General features: G+C 43.3%; 1 protein-coding gene across 4 annotated transcripts in view; it reads left to right on the forward strand.

Annotated features, from left to right (window-relative positions):
- Positions 1-17,550, forward strand: part of Clec16a (C-type lectin domain containing 16A) — a 195,537-nt gene that overhangs the window by 123,321 nt on the left and 54,666 nt on the right. For all 4 annotated transcript variants that reach the window (XM_051181415.1, XM_051181417.1, XM_051181418.1 and 1 more), the window contains exons 19-21: positions 8,866-9,017; positions 13,888-14,092; positions 16,852-17,016. In XM_051181415.1, coding sequence (XP_051037372.1) covers positions 8,866-9,017; positions 13,888-14,092; positions 16,852-17,016 — 522 coding nt within the window. The remainder of the gene's footprint in view (positions 1-8,865; positions 9,018-13,887; positions 14,093-16,851; positions 17,017-17,550) is intronic.

Genomic DNA, 17,550 nt, shown 5'->3' on the forward strand with positions numbered 1-17,550 from the left:
CCATGGGCCACCTACCCACAACACTGGCATCCACCATTCTCTTTTATCACCCATGTACTTTTCTACTCACCATCAGTCCCTGCCTCCTAATTTGCAAGTACTGGGCATAGAATTCACACCTGTTAGGAACGCGCTCTGCCACTAAGCTAAATCCCCAGTCCAATCCTTACTTCACTGAATTCCTTTCAAAGCAAATTTCAGACCTTGTTACCCTTCTCCCTAAATACTGTAGCTTGCATATCATAAAGTACAGCTGGATTACCCCAAGCCTGCAGATGTAGGTCACTACAGCTGGATGATGATGGAGCCTATACAAATCCTCCGGCCATTGGCCTGGAGCACACAAGGCTTATGCTTACACAGAACTGTGCTTACAGGAGGGAGAGGAATGGGTATCTGTCCAGGAGCAGAGTTCTGGAAACAGTGTTGGTCAGCAGTTCTGCTGTGGTCCAAACTGAGTGCAAAGGAAGCCCAAGGCCAGGGGAAAGGCAGTGAGATAGCTAAAGCAGTAGCAGCAACAGCTGACCAGGTTGCTGTTAAAAACTTGAAACCAAGCTCCAAGTTCAATTTCTCTTCAGCAAATAGCCTACTCTCTGCATGCTAGTTGCAGCTCTCCTTTACAAACTTAAGAAATACCAGCAGCATACCTTTTCCCCTTACTCACAAAGAGATGTTTGCAGACCCTCCCCATCCCAGAAGGAGGGGTCATGCTTCATGGCTGCCCCTTGTGCTGGGAAGGAATGCTTTAGGGAGCTTCAAAGAAGACAGAGTAATTGATTGCTACTTGCAACAAATACTCCTTAAGCTGTTGCTGTACTGATGGAGAAATGGTTACTTAATTTTCTTCATAGGATTGATTTGACTGTCAGGGGAAGTTCTGGGCCTAATTGAGTGTACCCATCCATACCTAACTGCTAACTGTCTAGGTGTCAGGAGCCATATGCCCCCCATCAAACACCCTGGCAGCAATCCTTGGGTCTTGAGAGCTAATTCCTACAAGACTATTATTCTCTGTTGACCTGTAGATTGGACTGGGGCCTGGGCCTTGTCACTCCAGCCTTTCTGGGTTACATTAGAATCAGCCAGGCTTCCTATAAGGTGCTTATTAGCTCCCACAGAAACACAGTGGAAGCAACTTCCATCCGTCATTTTCGTTGTGGAATGGATTTTCAGTGCTTCAAATACCATCTCCCTCATAGTGAGGCCAGTCTCCAAAGTGTCAGATGAAAAGATCCATGGGCCCAAGGTATAAACACTTTCTGGAGGTAGGACTTAAGTCTGTATCACTAAGCACTGTGTCATAGCAGCAGTAAGCCACACAATATACCCTGCTTACAAGAAGAAAAGAAACTGAAGGGTGGAATACAGATTTTTGACTGGAGGATCTGGGTTTCCCAGTGAAGAGAGACCTTGCACTGGACAGCCTCCTATCACACAGGTGTCTTAGAGTCTCAGTCTTCAGGGTCTGCCCTTGGAGAGTTTATGTCAGCCATTTGTCATTTGTCACCTACTGCAGCTAGCCAACATCCCCTTTGGCAGCTAGCCCAGGTTGGGAATGCCCTCTCCCCTGAAGGGCCAGACTCCTCTCTGGCCATGTCCAGGGTACACGAGACCTAAGTTTCAATCAGCCTGTTGGGAGAGTGTGAAGGTTACCATCTATCTATAAGGCTGGGTACCTTCACGTGTCCTCTGTTAGTGTGTCCTTGAGGAAGGAAGTTACTTAACACACAATTCGTTCTTTGTTGTTGTTTGTTTTCATGATGTCCAGGGACATGTCAAAGCAGGAGCTCAAGACTTGACATACAAGGGCTTTTGTCATTAGTAGAAATTCTGGGGACCAGGATCACCCTTTAGATCATCTTTGTGTGCTAGCTTTAGAAAACATGCAAAGCTGGGAATGGAATGACAGCCCACACCAGTGTGTATCTGTGACCCTCCATGTCTTTATCGATCTCGTGCCACCCGTGGGCCTGCAATTTCCTGGTAGCATATGTGCAGAGAGATTGAGCCAGCTTAGATTGATGTGCAGAGGAAACCAGACATAGTCTTTGGAATCAGTTAGAGGCTTTTTGGTGTGCTAGTGGCTGGGAAGGCTAGCCTGAAGCCCTGCAGTCTTGCAATTCCAGATGCCTACTCAAAAGAATCAGGGAGCCTCTACCTCAGCCCCTCCTGGCCTCTCAAATGTAAAGATGAATTCCTAAAACATATCCAAGTTCCTAAAACTTGGGGGTGCTCACTATATTACTACTCTGGCCTGAACGTAAGGTATCAGGTTGCAGAATTCCAGTGTCCTGGAATTCCACTGGCCTAGAAATCTTGCTGAAAAGGACTTCCTTGATTCTAAATGTAGAGGGAGCCACCAATGCCAAGAATTAAATTATGTGCTGGCATCCATATTTTATCAGGAAAGGATTATTTAAATGCAGCTAAAGTCAATCAGCCCCATTTACCATTTTCTGGTCAGTAACAAGCTGCATCCTGTTGGAGGGAACTGTGGGAGAGAGCAGCAGCCTGGGGCTACAGAGAGCAATGTATTGAGAAATAGCCCTTTCAAGTATGAGGAGCACTGGGGATGTCCCACTCGAAATGCTTCTGCAGGGTCAATCGCTGCCTCCGTTCATCGTATCCTGGGGGGGGGGGGTGGCTTAGGTGAACGCAGCAGGCAAGGCCCTGCATCCTTGGGGCTAGTTCAACAAAGATGGAGGAAATGGGGAATTTCAGAGCAACAGTCATTGGGGTTACTTGAGACGTAATTGGGGATGGAGACAGAAGAGGCCAAGGGTCTGTATAGTCTGTCTGCCCTGTGGCATCACAGGAGTTCTGGGACACAACCCCAAGTCTGACTGCTTATCTCCCTCTGAGGAGGTTCACTTTGGTCAAGATCCTGCACTCAGAGGACCTGACTCTAGAGACTTAGATCAAGGGTTCCAAGGTATTTTGCCAAGCATTTGACTTTGGTTAGAAAGACATCACAACCACTTGTGACAAAGACCCAACTGGGCACCATTTCTGCCAGTACCTTTGCTGCTCTGAGGCCCCCAGGTTTAAGGAGTAAAAATGTAGACATTGGTAAGAGAATCAAGTCCCATTCTAAAAAGAGCAGGTAAGGTGGCCATGCTTGGAGAGTGTGTCTCACAGAAAAAAAAAATCTGCATCAGGGTTCCTTCAGCCTATTCTGCTGCCCTAGGAAGAAAGCTTCAGGCTGGTGCAGGTTCACTTACTTGGTTTGTGCCTTTGCTTTGTAGAGTCCTTGCAGGCTAAGCAAGAACTCTGTAATTGAACTACATCCCCACAGGTTGACATAATTCAAGAGTCCTAGTTTTTTGTTTTTGTTTTGTTTTGTGGTTTGTTTTTTTTTTTTTTTTTTTTTTTTTTGGGTTTTTTTTTAATTATTTTTATTTCCTTTTTTGATAAAAGGCAGAATGTGTTAAAGTATACTCATAATCCCAGTCCTTGAGACACTGAGGCAGGAGTATTTAGAGTTCAAGGTCACACAAAAACAGGCCCTGGGGAGATGGCTCAGTCAAGTAAAAAGTGCTTGCCATGCAAGCATGAGGACTTTTTGAATCTCCAGCATCCACATAAAAAGATAGGGGCGTGGCCTATCTACAGCCTCAGCTGGGGTTGCGGTGGGGTGCACAGGAGGGTGTTGTCATCCAGGTAATGTAGCCCATTAGTGAGCTCCAGGTTCAGTGAGATAAAAAGGTAGAAAACAACCCAGAAAGAAGCCCAGCATCAGCCTATGGCCTGCACACATGTGCACACATACAATTACAATATGCACTAGGAGGCCATTGCCATGCTTCCACTCTCCCCTTCTTTTTCCTTTCCTTCCTTTCCTTCTTTCCCTTCTCTTTCCTTCCTTCTTCCCTTATCTCTGTTCCTTTCTTTTCTCTTTCTTCCTTCCTTTATCTTTCTTTTGACATAATGGTTTTTCTAGCTAGCCCAGGATAAACCCAAACTTAATTCACCACCAATCTGTGGAGCCCAGGCACCAGCCACAAGCCAGTTGGTCTCTTTTTAGTATGCAGTAGAAGCTGTTTCCCACTAGAAAATTAGAAGACTGTGATGAACTGAATCACCCCACAACTGGCTTTTCCCCCTGGGCAGTAAGACCTTGAGATTTTCACAGTGAGTAAAATGAACCCTTTTTACTCAGGTTCTTTCTCTCTTACTTCTGAACATCTGGGTCCTCACAAACCAGGAGGAGCCCTCAGCATCCCTGGCCACAGCTCTTGGCCTACACAGATGAGTGTTTTTCTTGGGAACATAGAGATTTCTGGGTCATAGGAAGTGAAACTTTCAGTTTTAATGAAGAATGCTAATTTGCTCTTCAAATCGGCTGTGCTCATTTCTTCTCCCAGCAGTCTTTGAGAATGCCATTCTCTGAGTCCTCAGCAACACCTGATATAATCAACCGCTCTTCTTACTGCCAGCTCACTGGGTAGAAGATGGTATCTTGTTTTGATTTTGTTCCTGACTCCTTATGAGGGTGGGCCCCTTTTTGTATTCACTGGCTGTCCCCAACTCCTCACCTGTGTCCTTTATGGTCATTATATGGTTCATCTTTTACCACTGAGATCACTTGGATAATCTTCCATGTCGTTATCTGCAGTGGTTTCTGTTACTGTTTCTTTGTTGTTGTTGTTGTTGTTGTTGTTGTTTTTGAGCTATGTAGCCCCAGCCCTTTTTTTTACACACACAGAGTTGCCCAGGGTGGCTTGACCTTGCAGTCCTCCGGTGTCAGCTTCCAGTGTAGCTGGGATCACAAGTGTGATCATGCGATCATGCCTAGCTCCTTCTGTATTTTGTAATTATATTGTTTACAGTTAAGGATGGTATGTGTATCTGTGTGTGTGTGTGTGTGTGTGTGCGCGTGTGGTCACACATATATATGTCATAGCCTATGAGCAGAGGTCAGAGGACAACTTTGTAGAAGCTGATTCTCTTCTTCCACTATTCGGATTCTGGGGATTGAGCTCAGGACATTAGACTTAGCAGCAAGCACCTTTACCCCCAGACATCTAACCAATCCCTCTGCAGTGTTTCTCAAGGGAGGTCTAGGCCCAAACACTTGTGAATATAGTCAGAGAGGGATCCAGGAAAGTTAGATGGGCACCAAGATCTGGAATGTGGTGTGATAGGGAACACCAAGGCCACCTGCACTGGGAACTCTAGAGAGCCATGCTGAGAAGGTCCTGAGGCTGCCACACACTAGGACAGATCTGCCTGCTACCTCACAGGGCCTCAGCACACTGCTGTCCTGCCTTCTGACTCCCAGAAGAATCCACACCCATTCTCCTGAAAATGTAGACTGTGGGCAAACTGGGGTTCCACTCACTGGCTCATCTGAAACCTCCACATGAGTTGGAGCAAGATTTCCTAATGTGACACCTGACAGGTTCACATGCAAGTCACTCCAAGCCAGTATTTACTTGCTTCCGCAAGTACAATGGTCTCAGTCTCTGGATGCCACTTCTTTTCTTCTTTGCCTGTCCCTGCTGCCCCTCACCTGCACACTGTATTCTTATTTTTTATGAAATCTCCCTGTGTCTTCATGGGACTTTGATGTCTCAAAGACATCTCTGAAAGCTGTTCAACTTTGGGGTTTTGTCTTTCTTTTTGTTGTTGTTGTTGTTGTTTGTAGTGACAGTGGTAGGTCTTTCCCTGAAGCCCCTAAGACAGCTCAGCTCTATGAGGTAGTCATGCTGCCTGTCAGTAAATCCCACCATCTCCAACAAGCCCCAAGTCACCATCATTTGTGGTTGGTCTGATCTGGCAGACCAGTTCTTCTGAAAGTGCAAGGGCAGATAAAAGATGTATTGTCCTGATAATGGCATAGGAAAAGGAAAGGAGAGAAGAGGGAAGGAGGAGAAAGGAAAAGGGAAAGAAAATGCAGATGTGGGGTTTTTGGTTTGGAGTTTTGTTGTTGTTTGTTTGTTTGTTTGGGTTTGGGGTGGGTGGGTTGGTTGATTGGTTTTGTTTTGTTTTTCAAGATGGTTTCTCTGTATAGCCATGGCTGTCCTGGAACTCACTTTATAGACCATGTTGGCCCCAAACTCAAGAGAAGCACCTGGCTCTGCCTCCACACAATGCCTAGCTTTGTTGAATTTTTAAAAGTAGAAGATTCTTATTGAGAAGATATTTTAAATATTGAGTAAAGGAAATAAATCTCACCTGCCACAAAGAAGATACTTCTAAAAATGAGCAAGATAGCTTTCACTCTTGATAACTAAAAAGACAAGAGAAAGCCATACAATTTGGAGTTAAAAATCCAAGGTCAAAGGGACTGGAGAGATGGTAAAGTGTTTGTCTTGAAAACATTAGGACTTAGGTTCAATCCCCTGCATGTGGGTGGTATATGCTTAAAATCCCAGCCCTGAGGAGGCAGAGTCAGGTGGATCTCTGGAGCTTGAGGGCCATCCAGCCAGCTTAGCTTTATTCATGAGCCTCAGATCCCAGTGAGAAACCCTGACTCCAAAATTAACATGGGTGTCTCTTGAAAACTGACACCCTAGGCTTGCCCTTGACACACACACAAATGCACACCACCAACAGGAAAAAAAAAAAAAATTATTGAAGAAAAAAATATCAAGTTCAAATATAAACCAGGCCTGGTGGCTTATACCCTGATCCCAGCCCTTAGGAGGCAGGAAGATCACCTTGAATTGGAGGATAGCCTAGGCTATATAATGAGTTTGAGGCTAACCTAGAATATATAGCAAGACCCTGTTTAAAAGTTCTATATCCATGACCAGATAGCTGGAATGAAAAAGCATATTCTTAACATAGATAACAAGAAAGGACAAATGCAGGTACAGGCAGTTAAACACATTTGACCTTGTATTTGCATCGGAGAATGATGTCCCAGGTGTTATGTACCAAAGAGGAGATGGAAGCATAAAGCCCATAAAAAAAAGAAAAAAGAAGGGAGAATATTCAGGAAACATCCACACAGAAGCCAGGTTTCCAGGCAACTTACATCTCAGAGAGCCAAGCTGAACTGTGTTCTATTGGGGTAGCCTAAAGAGAGAGAAGAGGGGAGATTTCCTTTTCATCCTCAGTTGGAAAATGGAAAGCTGTGTATATGAGGTTGAGTGTCCCTTAGACGGTACTCAAGTTCAAGTTAGTTGCCATTTGTGTTTGAAGCTAGAATGTATCCCCTTTGTACCTTTCCCTTTGCCCAGTAGATTTGTAATTCTTTATACAGATACTGTTTTCACATCTCAAAATCATGAAACTAAATACTTTACCCTCTTTTTCATTTAAAATTGTAGAGTTTTCTACTTTTGTAGTTTGTAAGTAGCTACACACACACACACACACACACACACACACACACACACACACACACAGAGCTGGAAATCAAACCCAAATCTAGATAGAGCCTCACATATATTAAGCAAATGTCCTACCACTGAACTACCACCCTAGGCTCACATGAGCATATTGTGTGCATATTTGCTAACAGAAATCAAACCTACAGGCTTCTGCTTGCTAGGCAAGTACTTTACCACTGAGCTACATCTCCAGACTCAGTGTGATGTTTACCTCAGGTTTTTGTTGTTGTTTTTTCAAAAGCACATCTTAAATACTTTCTCATTTAAATGTAATTTTAAGCAGTAGAGTGGTACATGTAATGAAAACATGCCCTTAATCTCATCACTTGAGAGGCAGAGGCAGGTGGATCTCTGTTAGATCAAGGCCAGCCTGGTCTGTGAAGCAAATTCCATGTTAGCCAGGGCTAAAGAGTGAGACCCTGTCTCAAAAAATAAATAGGGGTCTGGCAAGATGGCTGAGTGGGTAAAAGCACTTGCTGCCTATCCTGAGGACCTGGGATCAGTTCTCAAAGCCTACATAGTGGAAGGGAGGAACTAACACCCTTAGGTTGTCCTCTGACCTTCGCACATGGTGGGATGAGACTACATGCACACACATAACTAAATAAATGTAATAAAAAGCAATTGTTTTTAAATGAAAGTTCTTCCATTAATTTTAGTGCTTCTTTATACACACTCCCATTTCAGTTCCTACTTCTCACAGACAGCTACAGCTACTGTTCAAAGTCAAGTATAGTGTTGTTATGGGTTTGTAATTTCCTATCTGATGGGAAAGTCAGGGCCAAGTTGTCCCCGATTTGGGGACATTTGGTGTTTTCCTGGTTTAGCTTTTATCTATTGAAAACATATGAAAGAAGATCTCATTGGATGGAACTCACAGCCTGGGCTGCAAGTATGATTGATGACTTCTGTTACTCAGGTGACTTCAGAGCAATTGGTGCTGAATAAAACAGATTTGAGTTACCAAGTAGGAGAAGGGACCTGTGATGTGCTATTTCATACCAAATACCTTCCTAGCAGCTGTTGTTTCCATACAAATATGCTGAGATAAGTGACCCTTTCCCCCTGTCACAGATGGAAAGCCATGGTTCAGAGGGATCAGTTCCTGGCCCAGGGTCACATTCCACCTAGTTCAAAGCTGGACTCTAAGTTGTCAGACACTGAATTGAGGATTTGTGGTATTGCTAAAGAGCAGAGAACTTTGTTTTCCTGTCTTCACATAAGCTAAACCATGAATGTTCCTGGGATCTGGGCTGTTGGGTGGTGGTTGTTATGGTGCTGGGGATCAAACCCAGGGCTTCATACATGCCAGGCAGGTTCTACCCTTGAGCTAGTGTAGCTTGTATGCCTAATACCTAGCTGTTTATGTGCTTTATATCAGTCCTAATAAACATTGCTATGAGAACCTAAAGAATCTAAGGCCTAAAGAGATGAAGAAACTCAGCAGAACTGGCTTAAGAGGCACTCAAACCCAGGCTGTATGGTGCTAACCTCACCTCATTCTTCTCTCTGCTCCTCTTCCTAGATAACAGTGACTTGATTGCATGCACAGTCATCACCAAGGACGGTGGCATGGTCCAGCGCTTCCTGGCTGTGGATATTTACCAAATGAGCCTGGTGGAGCCCGATGTGTCCAGGCTTGGCTGGGGAGTGGTCAAGTTTGCAGGCCTTCTGCAGGTGAGAGCTTTCTCAGCCAGCTCTACACACACATGCCCAAGTGTCAGCTCTATAATCACTTCTGATGACACAAGAAGGATGTGCACAACAGCCAGAATACTGCACAGACAAGATCCAAGTCCCCTTTACTGAAACCTTGATCCTGACACTCTCCCCATAGAGGAACTAATCCATTGTGTAGCTGGTCTTTCCAAATCTGTTTCACTGTCAAGTGCAAGTACTACATGCACTGTTTTTTTTTTAATTGTGTGTCCAACCATTTGTCGGTCCGACTTGGCGGGGAAGGACCACATAGTTGTATATGCCTATAATCTTGGTACCCAGGCAGTAGAATCAGGATGATATCCATATATTCAAAGACAGACTGGTCTATTTAATAAGTTCTGTGTAGCAAGACCCTATCTCAAAATAAAATTGGGTTAGGGGTAGGGTGGGAGTAAGGAGAGGATGCTGGAGCTCAGTTGGTATGGAGTGTTTACCTATTATGTATGAAGCCTTGGATTCCATCCCAGCACCACATAAAACTGGGTATAATCATACATGTCTAGAACACTGGAAGTTAGTAGGGAGAGGCAAGATGATCAGAAGTTAAATGTTGTCCTTGGTTTCCTAGGGAATCTGTGGCCAGCCTGAGCTACATGCTACCCTGTCTAAAAAAAAAAAAAAAAAAAAAAAAAAAAACAGACCAGATGTGGTGCTGGGCTGGCACATGCATTTAATTTCAGTAATTTGGAAACAGGGGCAGATGTATCTCTGTGAGTCTAAAGCCAACCTGGTCTACATTGCAAGTTCCAGACCAGCCAAAGCTATATAATGAAACTCTGTCTCAAAAACAAACAAAACTTCAGAAAGAAATATGACACCTTTAAGCCCAGCACTCAGGAGGCAGAGGCAGACAGATCTCCAAGTTCAAGGCCATCCTGGTCTACAGAGCAAGTTCCAGGACAGCTAGAGCTACACAGAGAAACATTGCTTCAGAATGAAAAGAAAAGGAAAAAAAAAAAATCAAGTCTGCTGAGTCTGCTGTAAACATGTATAGACTTTTTTCTTGTCTTTATTCCCTAATATTCACTTATGAATGAGTACATACTATTCTTGTCTTTCCTGGTCTGGGTTACCTCACTCAGGATGACTTTTTTCTAGTTCCATCCATTTGCATTCAAATTTCCTGGTGTCCTAATTTCTAATAGCTAAGTAATACTCCATGTGTAAGTGTACCACATTTTCCTTACCCATTCCTCAGTTGAGGGACATTGAGGTTGTGTCCAGGTTCTAGCTAATACAGATAATGCTGCTGTGAACATAGTTGAGCAAGTGTCCTTGTGCATACTTTGAGTATATGTCCAAAAGTGATATAGCTGGATATTGTGTCAGGTTGATTCCCATTTTCTGAGAAACTGAAGCCACACTAACTTCCAAAGTGGCTGTACAGACAATTATTAGGTCATACTTCAATAACCTAACTCCACAAAATTGAAAAATCGAAATGAAATGTACAAATATGTTGGTAGATACCACTTACCTAAGTTTAAATCAAGATCAGATAAACAATTTAAATAGACCAGTAACTCCTAAGGAAATAGAAACAGTCATTAAAAGTCTCCCAAACAAAAAAGCCCAGGGTTAGATGGTTTTAGTGCAGAATTCTACCAGACTTTCAAAGAAAAGCTAATACCAATACTCTTCTAATTATTCCACAAAATAGAAACAGAAGGAGCATTGCCAAATTCTTTCTATGAAGCCACACAGTCACCCTGATACCCAAAACAAAAAAAGATGCAACTAAGAAAGAGAATTACAGACCAATTTCACTCATGAACATGATGCAAAAATACTCAATAAAACACTGGCAAATCAAATCCAAGGATACATTAAAAAAAAAAAAATCATCCACTATGACCAAGTAGGTCTCATCCCAGAGATGCAGGAATGATTCAGCATATGAAAATCTGGCAGTATAATCCACCATATAAACAAATTCAAAGAAAAAAAAAAAAAGAACTACATGATCATCTTCTTAGATGTTAAAAAAGTCTTCAACAAAATCCAAACCCCTTCATGATAAAAGTCTTAGATCAGATTACAAGGGACTTAAACATAATAAAAATGATATTCAGCAATCCAATTGCCAGCATCTAATTAAATGGAGAGACACTCAAAGCAATTCCACTAAGATCAGGAACAAGACAAAGTTATCCACCCCCTCTATATCTACTCAATATAGTACTCAAAGTTCTAGTTAAAGCAGTAAGACAACTGAAGGGTACAGATTAGAAAGGAAGAAGTCAAAGTGACCCCAAAACTCTATCTGGGAACTCCTACAGCTGATATACACCTTTAGTCAAAATGGCTAGATACAAGATTAACTCAAAAGAAAAAAATGAGTAGACCTCCTATATAAATAAAATAACTGAAAAAGAAATCAGAGAATCAACACCCTTTACAAAACCTCAAATAATATAAAATATCTTGGTGTCACTCTAACCAAGCAAGTGAAAGACCTATATGACAAGAACTTCAAGTCTTTGAAGAAAGAAATTGAATAAGATATCAGAAAGCACAAAAGAATATACCTTCATCTCAGCACTGTGTGGAACCTTCTCTAAAACTGGCTGTATACTTGGCCACAAAACAAGTCTCAACAATTACTAAATAAATAAATAAATGATAAAGTTGAAATAAGTCCCTGTATCTTATCATTCCACCATGGATTAAATTTGGGTTTCAACAATAACTATAAACAATGGAAAGGTCTACAAATTCATGGAAATTGAACAACTCTCTACTAAGTTACCACTGTCAAGGAAGAAATAAAGAAAGAAATTAAAGACTTCCTAGACTTCAATGAAAATGAATGCACAACAACCCAAACTTATGGGACACAATGAAAGCAATGCTAGGAGGAAAGTTCACAGCACTAAGTGCCTTCATAAAGAAATTAGAGAGCTCTTATAATAGCTATTTAACAGCACACCCAAAAGCTCTAAACAAAAAGAAGTAAACTCACCCAAGAGGAATAGAGGGCAGGAAATAATCAAACTGAGGGCTGAAATCCGTAAAATAGAAACAAAGAGAACAATATAAAGAGTCAATGAAACAAAGAGTTGGTTCTTTGAGAAAATCAACAATGTTAATAAACCCTTTTCCAAACTAAATGAAAAGCTGAGAGAGAATAGCTAAATCAATATTTCAGAAACAAAAAGGGGGACATAACAGCAGACTCCAGGGAAATACAAAGCATCATTAGGTCATACTTCAGAAACCTGCTGTAATTCTTTTAACTGCTATGTGGCTACAGCAGGGCATGCTCAGCCATCCCCAACTTTCCAAGCATGCTGTTGCAAACCTGATGCTCCACTTCCTCATGCCCCTGGCAGGATTTCCCTAGGCAGATAATCAAGAATTTGAAATGTGGCTATTTTAGGAGTTTGTAGCTCCTGCCAACTTCCTCTAACACCATTGTTGCCACAGGAGTTCCTGAGAATTCCCTCCTTGGCTCTCTACAGCACAGCAGGCTCTACAGCACTCCATATCAATAGGGGCTCTATGTTTTACAGTGTGTTTGTTTTAAATGCAGTTGGTGACTAATGTCTGGCTGCAGAGATAATGAAACAAATAGTCCACAGAATGGAGAGCAGATTTCCACTTCATCTCTACTGTGCCCTGTCCCTAAATTCCCAGCAAACCTGCCTCAGCCTGCCGCTCACCCTACTTTAAAGAAGTCCATTTCCTTACTGTGTGTTCTGATTCCCACAAGGACATTGCCCAGGCTGATGTGACTGCTCACCACAGCATTGACCAGCCAATTGTTGCCTGCTCTTGATGGGACACACCTATGCTTGAAGACACTGACCCTATGTCCTCTCCTTCCAGTCTTTCAATGATCTTCCCCACCCCTGAGAGACTCCTGTGTAAAATACCATCCAGTAGATTACTTGACATCTTATTCACCAGTTTCTTTAGAACTTAATGTCAGGAAAGTGTTTTCTGTCTCAGAGGACTGATGCATGTCCTCTGTCGGACAATGAAAGTGACTGACCCCACCAGCACCATCTTTTTTGGTTCTCTTCCAATAGCTACTATTTGTCAGGCTGTTGCTATACACCCAGTTTCCTGCTTTGAATTCATAATAGTGTCACCTGACCTGCTGCCACCCTTTAATGCAGGCATTCTTTCCAAAGAGAGCCAAATGCAATGCCCAGTAGTGTAGCCCCTTACCTCTGAACCTCTTTCAGTGGCTCCCACCTCCTCTAGCATGGCTGATCTTTGAGTCCATCTTCTGTTGGGTTCACTTTTATCTCATGTGCCCTTTGACCTTTGTGGGTAGTAGACTCAGCGCAGAACCCATCCTGAGACTTTATGGGGAAACAATCCTTATATACTCACTGCTTGTCAGTGTCTTTTCTCCCTTTCACATGTAACTTGCCTAAAGTTTCTGCCAAATGGTCCTGGTGACCCTCTTTCAGGGATTGTCCCCCAGGATGCAACAAAGGACACCAACAATGTCCCATTTTTAAGAGAAACAAGGAGATAGTTTCTAACATGACACCAGGTAGTGACAAGTATTTGGAGTTGACCTCTGGTTTCCCAGAAGGAAAGATTATTGGAGTTTTCTTGTTGTGACAGTGGTGACCCTTGAAGAGGCTGGAGTGACTCTTTAATTGTTAAGCATCACAAGTCCTCATGGAAAGGAGTACTAGCCATGACACCCTTTCTCCCCTGTCAGGCCTTTGAATCTTCAAGATTTAGCCTCCTTCAGAACAAAACCAAACTCAAATTGCTGGTGTCTTTCTACAGGACACTGACACCCCTCAAACTGCCAGTCCCTGTGTCTGATGAACATTCTTGCCTTTGCCTTCTAACTATGCAGGACATGCAGGTGACGGGAGTAGAGGATGACAGCCGTGCCCTGAATATCACCATCCACAAGCCTGCCTCCAGCCCACACTCTAAGCCCTTCCCCATCCTGCAGGCCACCTTTGTGTTCTCTGATCATATCCGCTGCATCATTGCCAAGCAGCGCCTAGCCAAGGGCCGCATCCAGGCCAGGCGTATGAAGATGCAGAGGATAGCCGGTAAGTGACCTCAAGATCAGGGGCTCACCACCACAGCTGCTCACAGTGACCCAGAAAAGTCCCAGGGTTCCTGTAGACAAGGACATGAGTGGGTCAGGATTCACTATGCTTCAAAGAATGGGACGTCTCTGTTTCCCAGGTGTCTGGAGTGGAGAAAATTTCCAGGGCTGCATGGAAGAGAAGGGGCCTCTCCCTAAAAGACAAAAGACTAGAAACAGGCAGTTGGTGAGAGACAGCTGTCCTTACTCTTCACACTCAAACACCCAAGTGTACAGTCACAGAGTGCTTTGACTGCCCTTTACCATGTTGTATCCAAACAGCTCTTAGATTGGTAGAGCCTTATCTACCCATTGTTCAAGGGAAAGCTAAGGCTGTGAATTTTTAGTCACTTAGAGAACAAATTTGCAGAGCTTCCTACTCAGAGTTTTTGTTTCAGCTCTGGGCATGGAGCACAGGACCTCACACGTTCTAGACAAGGGCTGCCTCTGAGCTACCCTACCCTAGCAGAATTTCCTCCTCCACCTTACTATCTCTTGGTGAGAGGCCAGCACCCAGCACTAGATTCAGAGTTCATTTCACACCTCACATGGATTGTGGGGTTTGCATTGTCCAGACTGTCCTGCTAAAGGCCCTTAATTGAGTGTTTCTTCATCTCCTGAAGTGAAAGTCAAAGCATTGTCCTGGGCCAGGGCCTCTGGGGTGGGGTTATCCTAACCTCTCTTTCAAGATTCTCAGGTTAGAGCTGTAGCTCAGATGGGAGAATGATTGCCTAGTATATACAAAACCCTAGGTTTGATCCTTGATACCATATCAAACCAGTTGTAGTGACACATGCTTATAATCTCAGCACTTGGAAGATGGATGCAGAAGGCATACAAGTTTAAGGTCATTGTGGCTATATAATGAGTTCAATATCAACCTAGGCTACATGAGCTCCTGTCTCACAACAGATAAAAATAAATAAATGAATAAAATAAGTGCCTTCAGTTCAGATCCAAACAGTCCTTCTGTTGTGGCTGCCAAGAAGGATGTCCAGCCCACTGTGAAGAGGGCGTTCTCTCAGGACAAAGGAACAATAATTTCTGGATGGACTTCGTTTCTGAACACCAAAGTTATGGGTGCTGTGTATGCCTCTGTGATATGCACTGAGTCGTTCCCCCTTCTTATTTCTGTTAGCTGGAGCCTGGCCTGCAGAATCATTACAGCAGTATTTATAATGTGTAAAGTGACTTAAATCATTCAGCCCTTCCTTTCAAGATTTATTTCCAGACTTTCCCCCCGTAATGTGAATCAGTTTCTCACAGCTGACATGAAGGCCAGATATTTCATTTAAAAATTAAGGGTTGCACTGTAAAGTGGCTACTAGCATTAACACCTTGGATATTTCTTAAATTGATTTTGTAAAGCCGGCCGAACTAATGTCATGAGTGTTATTTAAAGAAAGATGACAGCTATTACATGTGAACTCATAAATACAAATATATATACACACATATATATGCTTTTCTGTATACATATGTATTTTCAGAGCATTTATAGTCAAGATTCCACTACCCAAATATTGAATAATCTGAAATAGGGCTGGGGCAATGGCTTAGTCAGTAAACCATGTTTAACAGTTAAACATAACCATGAGATTTGGAGTTTACATTCCCCAGCATCCATGTAAAACCAAGGTATGGCAGCATATAGCTATAATCCCAGCCCTTGGGAGATGGAGACAGAGAAACTCCAGGGCTTAATGTCTAGCTAGTTTAGCTCAACTAGAGTGTGAAAATGAGGCTTGCAAGGTGACTCAAGAAGTAAAGGTGCTTACCACCAAGTCTAATGATCTGAGGTCAATCCCTAGAAAGTATTTGGTAGACACATAGAACTGACTCTTACAAGTTATCTTCTGACCTCAACACATGTGCCATGCCACACATGGGTGCCTGTGTGCACACATACATGCACACAAACACACACACACACAGACACACACACACACACAAAATAGATGTAGGAAAAACTTTTTAAAGTTGGATAGCATTCAAGGAAGATGCTCAGCATTGACCTCTGACCTCCATATATACATGCACACAAATGCATGTACACCCACACATATACATAGACACACACACAAAACCTTTGAAAAAAATCTGCATCTGTATTGAAACTATACAGACTTTTTCCATGTGATTACTCCATAAACAATACAGGCAAGAATTCCTTCCATAGCAGTTGCGTTACATTAAATCTAAGTCATCTAGATATGATTGACAGTGAATAGGATGTTTATAGGTCATGTACAGATTTAATTTTATTCTACATAAGGAACCTAACTACAGATGTTGGTATCTTTGGGGAGGAGTACTGCAGATACTGAGGGTTCATCCATTTGTATAGCTTATTTGTCCATGTATGCCTGTGCACAAATTTTTGGGGCAAAATTGTCTTCACTTGCTCTGGGATCTGAAAGTACATGAGAAGCCAAGCCTTTGGGATCTTTTATACAGATTTCAAGGTGTAGATTGGCCCAGCATTTGTTCTATCCAGCCAGGCCTGGAACCCTTGCCTTCTTGGTCTGAACCTTGGCTGAAGCCACTACTTCTGTTGTGTTTTTACTTCTCTAGGGTCTCCCACCTCAAGGCTATCTGTTTGGATCCCCCAGTGTCACAATGTCAAGGCTAGTATCACTCTAGTCTGATGCCGAGTCATATCATACTGCCTGTCGCCTGTTCTACATGCTAAAAACAAACTATGGTTCTGTCTGATTATAGCCCTTCTGGACCTCCCAATCCAGCCTACTACTGAAGTCCTAGGATTTGGTCTCAGCTCCTCCTCCTCCCAGCACCTGCCTTTCCGTTTCTATGACCAGTGCCGCCGAGGCAGCAGTGACCCCACAGTGCAGCGCTCTGTGTTCGCATCTGTAGACAAGGTGCCAGGTAAGCCTGCCCTCCTGGTAGGGCCTCAGGGTGCTTTCCTGACAGGCCTGATGGAGGCCTTCCTCTCAGAATCCAGGCTGCTGGAAGCCCCAGCTTCATAGAACACTAGTGAGGTACACACCCAAAATGCGGCCTCAACTTTCCCTTTCTTCTGTTGCTTGGGTTTGGTTTTCCAGAGATTTGTTAGGTATGTGAAGAAAGTTCTCAGAATCAAGACTAAAAAGTTTCTTGGAAATACTTGACTGGTTAGTAATGAGGGTTGTGGAGAGATGTCTTCCTTCTTGTAAGATGACTAGGATAGTGTGTGGTTCCTGGTATCCTGACAAGGGTAGAAACGGGAGGAAGTCCCAATGCCCACAGGCCTTCTGCTTCTTCCATCTGGGAGCAGCTCCTCCCACTTCCAACAGTACTGTCTCCAGCCCTCCTGCCCTCCCCACAAAGGGAAACTTGGGTGGAAAGTTCCATAAGAGGTAGCTCTCCTTCCTGATGCATGGGCCTAAGTACATCCAGATGCCGCAGATCCCACAGGCGGGC

This window comes from Phodopus roborovskii, unplaced genomic scaffold (assembly GCF_943737965.1).
Source record: "Phodopus roborovskii unplaced genomic scaffold, PHOROB, whole genome shotgun sequence".
Taxonomy (NCBI): Eukaryota; Metazoa; Chordata; class Mammalia; order Rodentia; family Cricetidae; genus Phodopus; species Phodopus roborovskii.